Source organism: Ipomoea nil, unplaced genomic scaffold (genome assembly GCF_001879475.1).
Source record: "Ipomoea nil cultivar Tokyo-kokei standard unplaced genomic scaffold, Asagao_1.1 scaffold1421, whole genome shotgun sequence".
Lineage (NCBI taxonomy): Eukaryota > Viridiplantae > Streptophyta > Magnoliopsida > Solanales > Convolvulaceae > Ipomoea > Ipomoea nil.
The window spans coordinates 7,655,603-7,670,317 of NW_017617849.1; the positions used below are offsets into that span (position 1 = coordinate 7,655,603).

General features: G+C 36.0%; 2 protein-coding genes across 2 annotated transcripts; both read left to right on the top strand.

Annotated features, from left to right (window-relative positions):
* The first annotated feature begins 3,388 nt into the window (after positions 1–3,388).
* Positions 3,389–7,504, top strand: LOC109187669. Its single transcript, XM_019337934.1, has 12 exons — positions 3,389–4,296; positions 4,381–4,585; positions 4,790–4,865; positions 4,980–5,115; positions 5,200–5,304; positions 5,727–5,807; positions 5,980–6,069; positions 6,152–6,217; positions 6,510–6,566; positions 6,639–6,716; positions 6,808–6,855; positions 7,142–7,504. Exons 1-12 carry the CDS (start codon positions 3,469–3,471, stop codon positions 7,211–7,213), a joined length of 1,842 nt encoding a protein of 613 aa, XP_019193479.1. The 5' UTR covers positions 3,389–3,468; the 3' UTR covers positions 7,214–7,504.
* Positions 7,505–9,749: 2,245 nt separating this feature from the next.
* Positions 9,750–13,600, top strand: LOC109187674. Its single transcript, XM_019337939.1, has 6 exons — positions 9,750–10,390; positions 10,695–10,839; positions 11,464–11,724; positions 11,929–12,010; positions 12,390–12,586; positions 12,970–13,600. The coding sequence occupies exons 1-6, from the start codon at positions 10,056–10,058 to the stop codon at positions 13,309–13,311; spliced, it is 1,362 nt and encodes a 453-aa protein (XP_019193484.1). The 5' UTR covers positions 9,750–10,055; the 3' UTR covers positions 13,312–13,600.
* Positions 13,601–14,715: the final 1,115 nt, after the last annotated feature.

The window sequence follows — 14,715 nt, forward strand, 5'->3', positions numbered from 1 at the left end:
AAGAAGAGTAATAATCTAAACTTGAAAATAAATCATCCCAACTGTCATTTTCAAATATGGGTGAACACGTCCATCATCTTAGATTATAATGGGCATGGGCATGGACTGATTACCTAGACCAAGGCCAACCACATGGGGTGATACAAAATGTGAAACCTCCAGTATTCAACCTATCAATAATATTTTTTGATTTAATTATCAACTAATAATATATTAATATGACATAATTTTACATTTGACTTTAGTGATTGTCCACAATACAATTTACTAATCTCTATCATTATTGTAAATTTTGATGGCTAAAAGTTAATTAGATATAATTTACATTTTAAGTCCCAAATTCAAAGCCGAACAACTAAAGCTGGGCAAATTATGCCCTGGACCCGTGTCCACATTGAATTGTGGACACGGGCCCAAAACGACGTCGTTTTTTTAAAAAAATGCGTCATTTAGTTATAAAAAAAAAAAAAAACGCGCGCGTTTTGCCGTTAACGGCGTTATTTTTTTATTTTTTTTTTTTGATTATGAATGTACAGTTATGTCGTTATGAATGTACAGTTATGCCGTTATGAATATACAGTTATACAATTATGAAATTATGAACACAGAGTTCTAACATTATGAACTTACAATTATGAACATATATAGTGATAAAATTATGACCATGGAGCTTTAAAATTGTGAATATAGAGCTTCGAAGATTATGAATGTACAGTTATGGAGTTATGAATATACAGTTATAGAGTTATGAATCTACAGTTATGGAGTTATGAATCTACAGTTATAAGATTATGAATCTACAGTATGGAATTATGAATGTACAGTTATTGATCGAATTATGAACAAAGAGCTCTAACATTATGAACTTACAATTATGAACATATAGTGATAAAATTATGAACATAGAGCTCTAAAATTGTGAACATAGAGCTTCGAAAATTATGAATGTACAATTATGGAGTTATGAATGTACAGTTATGGAGTTATGAATGTACAGTTATAGAGTTATGAACGTACAGTTATGGAGTTATGAATGTATAGTTATTAACATATAGTAATAAAATTATGAACATATACTCTTACAATGAAGCTGTCTAAAATTAAAAAAAAAAAAAAAAAAAAAAAAAGAGAGAGAGATAACAGTGCCTAACGGCACTGTTACCCGTGTCCAGCAAGCATGCTGGACACGGGTCCAACGCATAACGATTGCTAAAGCTGTCTTCAATTATAGCCCATTAACTTTTTGCAGCCCAATATAAACCCTTACGCAAATTATGCCATGGAATCGTGTTCACCGAGAATGGTGAACACAAGGCAAACCGACGTTGTTTTTAGGCCCAAAAGAAAAATTTCGCGGATGTGGAGTTAACGGCGCGCGTTTGATCAAATTATGAATTTTCTGTTATGAGATTATGAATTTTATGAAAATTCATAATCTCATAACAGAAAATTCATAATCGTATAACAGAAAATTCATAATCTCACAACTGAAAATTCATAATCTCATAACAGAAAATTCATAATCTTATAACAGAAAATTCATAATCTTATAACAGAAAATTCATAATCTCATGGTTCCAAAGTGAATGTGTAGGCATGGTTCCAAAGTGAATGTGCAGCCATGGATTCATAATTTATGAATGTCCGTGATTTCGGACGGGAATATGTAAGCATGGTTCCAAAGTGAATGTGCAGGCATGAATTCATAATTTATGAATGTCCGAAATGATGAATGTAATGAAAATTCATAATCTCATAACAGAAAATTCATAATCGCATAACAGAAAATTCATAATCTCATAACTGAAAATTCATAATCTCATAACAGAAAATTCATAATCTTATAACAGAAAATTCATAATCTCATTGTTCCAAAGTGAATGTGTAGGCATGGTTCCAAAGTGAATGTGCAGCCATGGATTCATAATTTATGAATGTCCGTGATTTCGGACGGGAATGTGTAGGCATGGTTCCAAAGTGAATGTGCAGGCATGAATTCATAATTTATGAATGTCCGAAATCTTTGTTCACCTCAAATTAAAGTGAAACCGCAAAATGTGAAAATAAAGAAGAAAAGTCACGCAATTAATTAACAAAAAAAAAAAAAAGATAACAGTGTACTAACACCGTTAGAACCGTGTTCACCATGAATGGTGAACACGGTTCCATGGCATAACGTCTGAAAACCTTATTGCCCAAACACGAGCTTCCATATTTGCATTATTATGTATGGACGTATGGAATATGGTATATGGCGCAAATTATGCTGTGCAACCGAATGCACCATGTATGGTGCACACGGTTGTAAAAATGACATCATTTTGACTAAAAACACGCGTCCCACTTAACAAAAAAACAAGTTCGATTTCTGACAATAGCATTTTTTTGTGCATAATTTGAATTTTATATCCACAAATTCATAACTATATATCCACAGTGAATGAATAACACAAAATCCAGAATGAATGAACTAAATATCTATAAATTCATAACTATATATCCACAATAATGATGTTGAGGGAAATCAAAACTGATTTTTTTTTAAATGTAACACGCGTTTTTAGTCAAAACGACGTCGTTTTGCAACCGTGTGCACCATGCATGGTGCACACGATTGCACAACATAACTATTGGGTATATGGAACACATTCATGTGAACTTTACGGAGCGTTATGCTGTGCAACCGTGTGCATCATGCAAGGTGCACATAGAATTTGATTTATAATTTTTATACTGTAAATTCATAATTCCTATACTATAAATTTATAATTTTTAAACTGTATAATTATCAAATTATGAATATATAATTCAGTAATTTGTGAATACAGAGCTCAAAAATTGAAAATATGAACATTGAAAATTATGAACATATAATTTTGTAATTATGAATATAGAATTCAATAATTATAAATCTATAGTATATAAATTATAAATACAATTCTGTGTGCATCATTCACGTTTCCACAGGATAATTTGCCGAACTTGACCATGTGGATCATGGTTCACTATTGATTGATAAAGTATTTGAACATGCAATATCCAATCACTGACCAGGCAATTGACAGTGATCAAAGTCAGAGTGGATTTTCCACAAAAAAAAAAAAAAAAAAAAAAGTCAGAGTGGATAAGGAAAGTACATTCTATTGACACGTGGACAACTACTGGGCACAAAAAATAAAATGAATATATCCGCCATCGGGTTTCATCAAGGAAATTTTAGATCTACACAAAACTAAAGGAAATGAAAATCACTACGTGGCGTGATCCGAATTCACGACACTGTTTCGTTACTGTGGGTCCTCTTATGTGGTCGAAAATCCATGCCACGTCTCTCTCAGTGCCTGACTAGCCACCAGCATTACTCTCCGATCGACGCCATTTTGGAGAAACCCGAGAGAGAGCGGGGGCTCGGCGGAGATTTGATTGAAGCGGGAGAGATTTCTCAGGGTGTTTGATTTTTTTGAAGAGATGAGCAGTGCTTTCACAGCTGCTACGGCCGTCGGGTTCAACGGTAATCAGCGAATATGGAGATCGAAGCCGTCTCCGTTTGATTCCGTGTCGGCCGGAACAATCCGTATCGCGACGGCGGGTGGGAGTGGGGGTTGGAGCGGGTTTGTTGTTTCGAGGGCGACTGTTTCTTCTTCTACTCCCGACGCCGTTGGCAAGGACAAGAAGAAGAGGAGGAGGAGGAAGAAGAAGACGGAGCTTCAGAATGACGACGGCGAGGAGGAGGAGAACAAGGAGAATGACGCCGGAGAAATTACTAGCTCGTTCAACGGCGAGGATCAATCGTCGTCTTCAGTGTCCGTCATAAAGAGACTCGATGAAGTGAATCCAGTGGGGTTGGGGCGACGTTCGCGTCAAATTTTCGACGAAGTGTGGCGGAAATTCTCCGGATTAGGGCAGATTTCCAGGACCAACCGCACCGACGATGAGGCGAGCCTTCTTATCCGCGAGGGGGGCCCAATGTGCGAATTCGCCATCCCTGGGGCGCAGAACACCACCGTCCTCGTCGTCGGGGCTACCAGCCGCGTCGGCCGCATCGTTGTCCGGAAGCTCATGCTTAGGGGTTACACAGTCAAGGCTCTGGTAAGGAGTGCCGATCAGGAAGTGGCCGAAATGCTCCCGACGTCCGTCGAGCTTGTGATTGGGGATGTGGGCGAACCTTCCACTCTCGCCGATGCCGTACAAGGCTGCAACAAAATCATATATTGTGCCACGGCTCGTTCCACTGTCACTGTGGATCTCAACAGAGTTGATAATCAGGGGGTTTACAACCTTACCAAAGCTCTTCAGGTACTCATTTGTTTCCTGAAAAACTTTTCGTTTTGTTACATTGCGTAGTTCATTAACCTTCCAACATAACTTTTATGTATGCAGGACTATAATAATAAGCTTGCACAGATGCGGGCAGGGAAGAGTAGCAAAAGCAAGCTTTTAATTGCAAAATTCAAGTCTGAAGATTCATTGAATGAGTGGGAAGTTCGTCAGGGGACTTATTTCCAAGATGTAATTGCTACCAAGTATGATGGAGGGATGGATGCAAAATTTGAGTTTACTGAAACTGGAGAAGCTGTTTTTTCAGGTATCAATAACTTGCTGCAAAATATTGATTATTCTGTAATTTGCTAGTAGAAATTTGGTTAATGATACTATGTGATGGAGGCTCACTATGAAAGGAAAACGTAATATTTTGAATCTTTGATATATGCTATGGTATTCTAAAGATTCTATGAGAATGATGAAAAAGTCCTGGTATCATTCTTTGTGCTTTCTGAATGCACAACAGGATATGTCTTCACACGAGGAGGATATGTTGAATTGTCGAAAAAGCTTTCACTTCCTTTGGGGTACACACTTGACAGGTACATAGTGCTGGCTTAATCCCTCACATTCCTTTTACTTATTCAGCAACTTTAATTCTCTGATTTCTCTCCTTGATGTAATTAACTCATTCCCAATGATATTGGGATGCTTAGGTATGAGGGCCTAGTTTTCTCTGTTGGCGGGAATGGGCGGTCGTACATTTTAATTCTTGAAGCTGGTCCTTCTGTGGATACAACCCAAAGCAAAATGTATTTTGCGAGAATCAGCACGAAAGCTGGATTTTGTAGGGTGAGTTGATTTTTCATTGAGCTATGTGCAACTAGTCTGGATTTTATTATAGATGTTTTAAATTAAACATGTATGCTCTCACAGGTAAGAGTGCCATTTTCTTCCTTCCGGCCTGTGAACCCGGATGATCCACCATTGGATCCATTCCTTGTACATACATTGACTATTCGTTTTGAGCCAAGAAGACAGGTTTGCTCTTCAAAGCCAATCTTTACTTTCAGTTTTATTCAAGCCAATCATTTTTACACATTTTCTTGATTCTGTTCCCAACCTTGCTACTCAGAGGAGATCTTTGTGTGTAATATACATTCCACATGCACAATTAAGATACTCATAACTACTTGTACTATTCAATATTTATTGTAATTTTTTTTTTTCTGGATTACTGCCTAAGATTGCTATTTGTCACATGAGAGTGCGCGCTAAATGTACACCATTCTGCATGTGGTTAAAACTTTCTAAATCCCACTAGTTGGCTAGTTGTAGGCGAGATCTTTTTGTACATAGCATACATCCACACGTTCAATTAAGCTAATCATAACTACTCGTTCTGTTTAATTCTTTCTTGGATTACTTCCTTAGACTTTTCTTTGCATTTCTATTCACTGCAGAGATCAATAGAAGGACCTGATGGGGTGCAGCAAGACCTGAGAAGCTTTAAACTAATTTTGGAATATATTAAAGCATTGCCTGTAAGTTCACCTGTATGGTGGAATATTCGTTGCCTGAAATTTCCATCTCTTCCAAAATTTTGCACGTCCATCTAGTTAGGATCATCTTCCTGTACCCCTTAGAAATCTGCTTTGCAAATGTAATATTATCCTCGATATTTGCTTCATTGTCATATGGCTCTTGTATTTGCAGACTGGCCAAGAAACAGACTTTGTCTTAGTATCATGTACAGGGTTGGGGATAGAACCTTCTCGAAGGGAGCAAGTGTTGAAAGCCAAGCGGGTATTTAAGTCAGATTTTATAATTCTTGAAGGATTTTCATATATTCTTCTCCAACTGATTTCCTTAGTTGCAAATATCTTAGGCTGGAGAAGACTCATTGAGAAGGTCGGGCCTTGGATATACAATAATTCGCCCTGGTCCCTTGATGGTAAATATGTTAATATACCTCAATTTTTATCTAGTTGTCTTCAGCTTGGCACTGTTGATAAATAAAGTGGTCGGTTCTCTAGATAAGCTGCATAATGTGTGATATTGGCTCACATCTTTCCAGATTCGCTTTAGCTTAGTTACATGTTTTCATTCCTACATTCCCGAACAATTGAATTATGTCTGTTTTTTCTTGGGATTGCTGCAGATATGTTTTCTCTTTTTCCTCCATTTGTTTCTTTGGTTTAGACTGAGAATCTATATGATAAGTGCTTAATGATTATTTCTTGCAGGAAGAACCTGGTGGCCAACGTGCCCTCGTATTTGACCAAGGAAACAGAATATCTCAGGTTAGTTTTGTATGTTATTCTTAAGAGCATTACTGCAATAATGGCTGGTCCTAATGTCTAAGGGTACTGTAGGGAATCAGCTGTGCAGACGTTGCTGATATCTGTGTGAAGGCATTGCACGACTCAACAGCCCGGAATAAAAGTTTCGATGTGAGTTAGAACAAAAAATTACCCTCTTTGCTTCACTGATCATACCCTCTCAAACGGGATTAATTTACAGAGTTGCACTTTCCCTGACTAGGTATGCTACGAATACGTGTCTGAATCCGGGAAGGAGCTTTACGAGCTGGTAAATACATACACTACTTTTCTACACTCGCTATTCTCTTACATTGACAACGCTCTCTCTCTTGTTCAAGCCGAAACCTTCTAATGCATCAGCAGCATTACCACCATTACTTTTCTACACACGATTCTCTTACATTGATAACGAGCTCTCTCGTTCAAGAAACAGCCTCCCGAAACGTTCTGATGCATCAGCATTCTCATTCGCAGTCTGTTTCTGTCAATTTGTTCTGGTTAAAGATGTGTTCTTCTGTGACGTATAACATTTTCTCTGAAAATTTCGCTCACAGGTCGCACATTTACCCGATAAAGCCAACAACTACTTGACACCGGCACTCTCAGTACTAGAGAAAAACACCTGATTCTTCCGACATTTTTCTTCCACGGGGACGTAATTGTGCTGTCCACCAGAGTTTTTCAACTACAGTGATGCTTTGCTAAAGGCGTCTTTACATTTTCCGTCATCTTATCAAATTTGTGTATATATATATATATATATAGTTTTGCCGTGTCTTCATTTCGTGGAAATCGTGCATACAAAATTTCCATGCATATATAATTTGTTACTCCGCACTAGTGGTGCTACATCAGTAATATCCTCATTTGTTAAAGAGTAAAATGACGTGACATGGCTCCGATAGATATAACTGAGTTAGTAGAATATAATTTTTGAACATAAAAATTATGTGTTCGTATTTTCAAAAAAAAAAATAAAATTACGAGTTCGTTGAGTTTATAACTAAGAAATTAAAAAAATATTTTAATAGTATGTCACAAAATAAAATAAAAAACAAAATAATCAAAGAAAATGAATCTCTCTGCTTTTGGTGTCATTTTTAAAAAGATTAATCTAGGTTTGTTGGTTTCGTTTTATTTCAAACTCAAATTTTCATCCTGTTTTGGCAAGGATTGAGACTCAAAAATTGATTGGTGATTTATAATTACAAGTCATTAAAATTCCAGTGAAATTTTAACTATATTTCGATAAAAAAACACCAGCAAAATAATTGTCGGTGTCGTTTGATTGCCTTCTTTGACGACTGGAGAAGGTGACCTGATGGATCATCTTCTCCTTTGCGGTAGAAGGCAACCAGATGGGTCGCCTTCTCCGGCGATAAGTAATTATAGGTCACTAACTGATTTTTGAGTCTCAATGCTCTAAAATAATATGTTATTGACTTAATTGTAACTTTTTAAAGTTTAATGGCTTAATTGATTTCTTGAGTAATGTTTATGGGTCTATTTGACAAATTTTTTAAAAAAATATTTAATTCATGATTTTTTAGTACAAAATTGATAACTTTTTATTTTAGCAGTATGTGGACGTTGATTATCTTTTTTCTTTTTTTGGCAATACATGGACGTTGTGTGGTGATTATTTATTTATTTATAAATTATGTGGTGATAAATTAATAATTTATCATATCCGTACAACTGTTTGGAGTACAATTTTAAGTGCAAGTTTCATTACTCTCATTTTCCAACACGTGTACACAAAAACAAAAATCTAAAAAGTCATATACATAAAATAAATATGTGAAGAAGGAAATATGATTATTGTAAAATAAATACTAATGATACAAATAAAAATTCGTATTATCTATTAACAAAAAAATAAATAAAATTTGGCACATAATTTTATTAAAAAGAAAAAAAATGATAGTACCTCAATTATTGACAACTAATAATTTTGAAAAAAATCTTCGACCAAAGAAGAAGGGTGAACCAATAACGATAATTATAAGAATTTGAAAACTCTGCAGACTCGCCTTTGAGCATTAGCATGAGGATTATTCACCGACTTATCATTGAGTGGAATTCGAATTTAGTGGTAAGGTGAATACGTTATACAACAATACTTAAGGACCCATTTTAAATCCTGTAATTAAGTGTCACAAGAATATAAGTATCGCCAATTTTTGCATTATTGTCAAATTGATTTATAAGGCACTATTAACTTAGTTTATTGACACCTAAACTTAATAACTTGCTAGTTTAGACAAAAATTAAAGTGACGTTTGTGATGGGGATTATTTCTTATCGACTGTACATGTATGGTGGTTGGTAACAGACCCATTATTAGAGTAAAGCTCGGTGCGATCTACACCAGCATGGTACGCTTACTCTTCTGACCATTTTTTTTTACCGAGCTCAACCATATGCAAACACTATAGTAATTGTTGTGTCCCGACCTAATCAGGTCGGGACCGACCTATCAACCTGATTTCACTGGCATAACGCAATTGCAGTGCACCTAATAAACTCATGAGTATTAGGACAGGTGGTCAAGCCACATTGGGTCTTGGTCCGAGCTTGTGTATGGGTTCCACATGTTGTACATGTCGTGAGATCGGTACATGTTCCCTCTTCTTCCCTATAAATACCGCAGTATGGGGGAACTTTTGGCTATTTCTACACCCTAACTGTTGGCTTGGGAACTTCTGACCCATTGTCAAGTATTCCAAGCTTCATAACTTAAACCAACAAGCAGACTATGTAAAGAGGTCGTAACCGAAACCGACTCTAGCATTGTATTCCGTCGTATACACCCGTATTTACTACATCAGTTTGTATTAGTAATATACTAATACCTTCATTATCTTGTTTATTAGTAATATACTAATACCTTCATTATCTTGTTTATTATACCAAATATTATTGATAATGATATTTTTTTTTATCTAAAATTTTAACGAGATACTAATTGAAATACTTATTTAACGATGATGTAAAACCATTAAAAATAATATTTGTGGTCACATAATAGATGGACACAAAATGATTTTTTCCCAGTCCATTAACACCTTATCGTTGCAACTTTGTATGACTCTTTTGGACGGGAGTCCATGAAAATTGCGCACCACGGCTATTTATTTTAAAGACGAATTTGTCCTCCTTAAAATCCAAAGCCCCCCATCTTGCCCAATGCCCGGCTGCCCGCCATACCTGCAAGCTGTCAACCAAACCCGAAACCTCGATACGTGCAATCGATGCCTCCTTGGGAATTGGGATTGTAACCCAAACTCAACTCGAATATTGAATGCATACGCTTCGCGCCTTAGCCGGAGCGGCTAGATTTCCCGGAGGAACAGAGAAGAAAGGGTAGAGAAAGGGGAAGAACACGGCGGAGGTCCATTCATATGTGCTCGCATTTCTGGAAGTAAGGTAAATCAGTGTAGCGATCATTTTATCATCATCGGAGAAATGAAATATTGGGGCGGGATGTGGCCGTCGGAATCGGGAATTGGATTGCTGGTTTCGTCGCCGGGAAAGTTCTGGGAAGAAAGGGTTGATGGAGGAGGAGCAAGGGGATGGATTCTGAGCGGCTGTTCATATACCTATACTATGGGGGTCGTGCTCATCATACTAACTTGCCACTTGCTCAACAGAATTCGCTCTTCCCGTCTCCGATTATCGTGGTTTTCTTCTTCTTCCTTTTTATGCAAATCCGCCGGTAAAGGAGATGTTGCACCTCCATGTTCCGGCACTAACTGCGATCCTGATGCACACATTTCTTCACCCCTTCTCCCCCAACCTAGGTATTGCTCTTTTAGTACTTCGTAAGCTTCCTTTCGTAAATATTTGAACCCTTTATCCTGTTTATAGGAAATCGTAGTATTCCTTTCGTGTTTGTTTAATGATTGTACGAGCCTGATTGCACTTGGAGGCCGCCAGTTCTCAACCATTTTAAGGAAAAAATTGATTAATTGTGTTAGGCTATTTACTTTTTTTGCACGAATTTGGATGAACTAAGATGACTGAATGTTAAGTAAAGTCCATAGTAGTTCATTTTGTTTACTGTGCATTATTGTGAGGATTTCGTCTCACTTGAAACCCCTGCAGGGTTTCTACAATTATATCTGATTTGGACCTGAAGGATTTGATAGAAAACTTGGATGAGAAGCTCCACTGTAATGAGAAGTGGGAACATGTCATTGACCGAGGAGATGATCTTTTTTCCTACAGTGCAAAGTGTTGTAAGCCAAAGGTGTTTATTCCCACTCTTCCTTCACTGGGTTTAATTGTATGAGATGCATACTAGGAAGTTTCTGGATAGGGCTAGCTTAGTTATCTTGTTTTCTTCTTATAGAAAGTTGTTAGGAACACAGCTGATTTAGCTATTTCTGAAGTGGGGTGAAACTTTAGGGGTTTCTTACAGAATCACTTATGTTTTGCTTTTGGAATAGCATTTTTTGTCGAATGTTCACCATTATAACTAAGCTCTGGGATATATGAGACACTTTGTGCCTCTTTTCTTTAGTGCTCCTAGCTGCACGTCCAATTTATGTAGTGAGAGATAATGCTATTGACATTCTGTTTCGTATGAACTAAGACATTTAGACAGGGCAATCTGAACAACATTAAGAAAAAACCACTAAATTTGAGATAGATGGCAAAATTTTCATATCATAGGCCATATTTTGCTGATCAATATAAGTGGAAAAGTTAATTTGTTAAGATGGGATTTAATGTGTCTGAAAGCAGTTTGCACGTTTTTATGTCTTAACCTCCTCAATCTGCTACTTTTATCACCGGTCATTATGGTTCTGGCACATATATGCTTTTTTTTTTGTGCTGGATTCCTGGTTAAACAGTCTCTTTCTTTTGGCAGGATGGGCCTCATAAGTATTTAAGTGTTACAGTATTGGAAAATTGCTCCATTGAATTGCTGAGAGATTTCTACATGGATTATGATTTCCGGCAAACATGGGATAAAACCCTAGCCAGGCATGGACAAATACAAGTGGACACAGGTAGTGGAACTGAAATTGGCTGGATGATAAAAAAGTTCCCCCTCATGACTCCTAGAGAGTATGTATTAGCTTGGAAATTGTGGGAAGGCAATGATGGATCGATATACTGTTTTAGCAAGGTATCTGAATTCTGAACAAATTACTTGTCCCTGCTAGATACCAAAAGTTCCCCCGCATGACACCTGGAGAGTTAGTTGCATGATTCATTTGACCATGTTGCCAAAACATTATCTGTAAATTATCATTACTTTTCTGCCCTTCTGCCAGTTTTTATTACTGTTTGGTGGCTATGTCTAATAAATTTTGCATATGGTGATGATTAGGAGTGTGAACATCCTTTAATCCCAAGACAGAAGAAGTATGTACGGGTTGCACTGTTCAGATCTGGTTGGAGAATCAAGAAAGGCAGGTTTTGGATTTATTTTTCACTGCATAAGCTATTAAAGACTTGTTTCTTCTTTCTAATACCGTGTAAAAAAAAATGAAATTGCAATTTTCCATAGTAGAAAGCGGTAAAAAGACAAAACTGAAGTAATCTTGTTTTTGATGGGTTTTCTTTTTCCTCCTTCCTTCCCCCATCCCCCTTCCCTTTCTTTTCTCTATTCTCTTCCATTTCTCTTCTCTATTCTTTATGGCTAAAAATATGAAGATCTCAAAACTTGACTGATATTCGAGGGCTATTCTGGCAGTTAATATTATAAGGAAGCTTATAAATTCTAGCTATCACTTTGCCAGAATAGTTTTGTTTTAATCAGGATTATATAATGTTAGCTCTTGTTTGCAGTTTCTGGTAGGAATGCCTGTGAGATCAAAATGGTGTACCAAGAAGATTCTGGTATGAATGTTGAAATGGCAAGGCTAGCATTTGCAAAGGGCATATGGAGTTATATTTGCAAGATGCATACTGCACTTCGTAAATACTCAACTATTGGCCATTCTCAACTAAATTCTGGTGTGACAGCAATCACATTAATTCAGAAGGTAATAAATGTTGTTTTAAAATCATATGATATTTTGTGCTTTATAATTATGATACTTATCATATAGATTGCCGAGTGTAACACTGTAACCATAAATTAAACAAAAGATAACATGTAGATTGAACATAGTTAATAACTCCCTAGCTCCAAGTTTGAAAGGGGCCGGATATATAAATTTGAAGGAAAGAGAGCCACAAAGAAAGGAAAGGAGCATGTTGATTCTAACTTTCAAGTATGAGTATCGAGTAGCATGCATCATTTTGTATGTAGCATATACTAATGGTCTAATGCACTATTTCTGGATCTCAGAAACCGTGGTCCTGCAAGCTTAAGCAGTTTTTTTTTTTTTTTTTTTGCCATTTATTTGTTTGGTCTTATTTGAAGGTCCCACCTGAATTGGAGGCTATTAGCAACACAACCGACGCAATACATCCCAGAACCTCCACAAGCAGTGCACACCTCCATCATGAATTGCCACATGAAACGAGTGCAAGGAAATTATTGAGTAAGCCATCAATTAAATTGATGAAAAGTGCATTTATTCTAATTGGAGGCGCAATCTGTTTGTCTCGCGGCCATTCCAACTTGGGCGTGAAGGTCGCCATGGCATGCATCTTGGGGAATCTCACCAAACAAAATGCTTCAGCCTTCAAGAAGCAAAAGAGCAAGGAGAGAGTCGGCCTAGCAGGTCTTCCTAGTCATGAAGATTGTGGGACAATCCAGTAACCTACCCATAGCTGATGGCATCGGCTTTGTATAATTTTGGGCTGCCTAATTGCTGGAAATTGCTAGTTTAACATTGTTTCTTTGTCTGCTACCTTGTATTTGTAATTATAATTTGATCTGTCCATTATGAGATCATTTAAAATATAATGTATAGTTTAAAAACTTGTCTTCTACAGTTCTACTTACTACAATTTAAGCTTTACTTGGAAAGTAGTACTCCAGTAGGGAGCAGTATACTCCAATTCCCTTGTACTGAGTTGTTATACCTGGACTAAGGATCACCTTGCAAGGTGAATTCTGGTTCTAAATGATGTATAAGTTGTACTCTGTATATTTTTAGTGGATTATAAACTTCTAGAATATAAATTATGTTTCTAAGTCAAAATATATAATACAATACATGATCATCAAATTTTAATCTGTTAATATTGTGTAATTGTATATTTTAAAAAAATTTGTGAATACAAAATAAGGTAATTAATTATATATATGTTTCGTGAATTCTTAAAAGATAAATTGTAAATATTTAATATATAAATTATGAACATTTGAACTGGGTCCATAGACCCAAGTCCACAGATTTGTGCCTTGTCCTCAATCATTTGTGCGGTGCCAAAGCAGCATAAAATCAAGATTTTAAGTAAAAGATCATATATATATATATATATATATATATATATATATATGTATAACTTTTATCTTTTCAAGTGAAAAATGAAAAAAAAAAAAAAAAAGAAGTCATGCATATAATAACAATAATTACATTATTGAACTTTAAGAAGTTTCAAATTAATACTCTGTACTTGCGTTCATAAAGAAAGATTCAATAGTACTTTTTAACAAATTATTCTCGGATAATTTATTAAAAATGTTAATATCACTCATATATAATTTCAGATTGAGTCACTCTAGGTGGGAGGTACTTATTGGTCCTTTTTGTCTTATTAATTTGAACTGATTTATCTAATGTGTTTATCTCGTTTGCTAAACGATAAACGAATTGAATTGCTCATTTGTTAACTCGAGAGTTTATTTATATGTCTGATTGTTGGAAGTGATTGAATTTTCCACCTCCTTTTATCATCGAAAAATTAAATGAATGCAGTTTTGTTTTGTCAAAAAAAAAAAAAAAAAAAAAAAGAAGTTTTTTTTTTTGAATGCTACTAGCTCTATTACAATGTAGTATCTGTTCATATACTTTCTCAACCTACTGAAACACAAAGACCTAATAACGCCTCCACTGAGGCTCGAACTCACAATCTTCCAAATGGAAGTCCAACCCGGGTACCATTGGACCACATAGTCCTGGTAAAAAAAAAAAAAAAAAGAAGTTTGATTGTACTATTTTATCGAATTTAGGCGTTAATTTAAAATTCTTAAAATTTGGATGACTTAATTATTGAT

Coding starts and splice junctions, on each gene's coding strand:
- LOC109187669 (XM_019337934.1), top strand. CDS start 3,469: ATGAGCAGTGCTTTCACAGCTGCTACGGCCGTCGGGTTCAACGGTAAT. Junction 6,070..6,151: donor AAGTGTTGAAAGCCAAGCGG/GTATTTAAGTCA, acceptor CAAATATCTTAG/GCTGGAGAAGACTCATTGAG. Junction 6,567..6,638: donor AAGGAAACAGAATATCTCAG/GTTAGTTTTGTA, acceptor AGGGTACTGTAG/GGAATCAGCTGTGCAGACGT.
- LOC109187674 (XM_019337939.1), top strand. CDS start 10,056: ATGAAATATTGGGGCGGGATGTGGCCGTCGGAATCGGGAATTGGATTG. Junction 10,840..11,463: donor CAAAGTGTTGTAAGCCAAAG/GTGTTTATTCCC, acceptor TTCTTTTGGCAG/GATGGGCCTCATAAGTATTT. Junction 12,587..12,969: donor CAATCACATTAATTCAGAAG/GTAATAAATGTT, acceptor TCTTATTTGAAG/GTCCCACCTGAATTGGAGGC.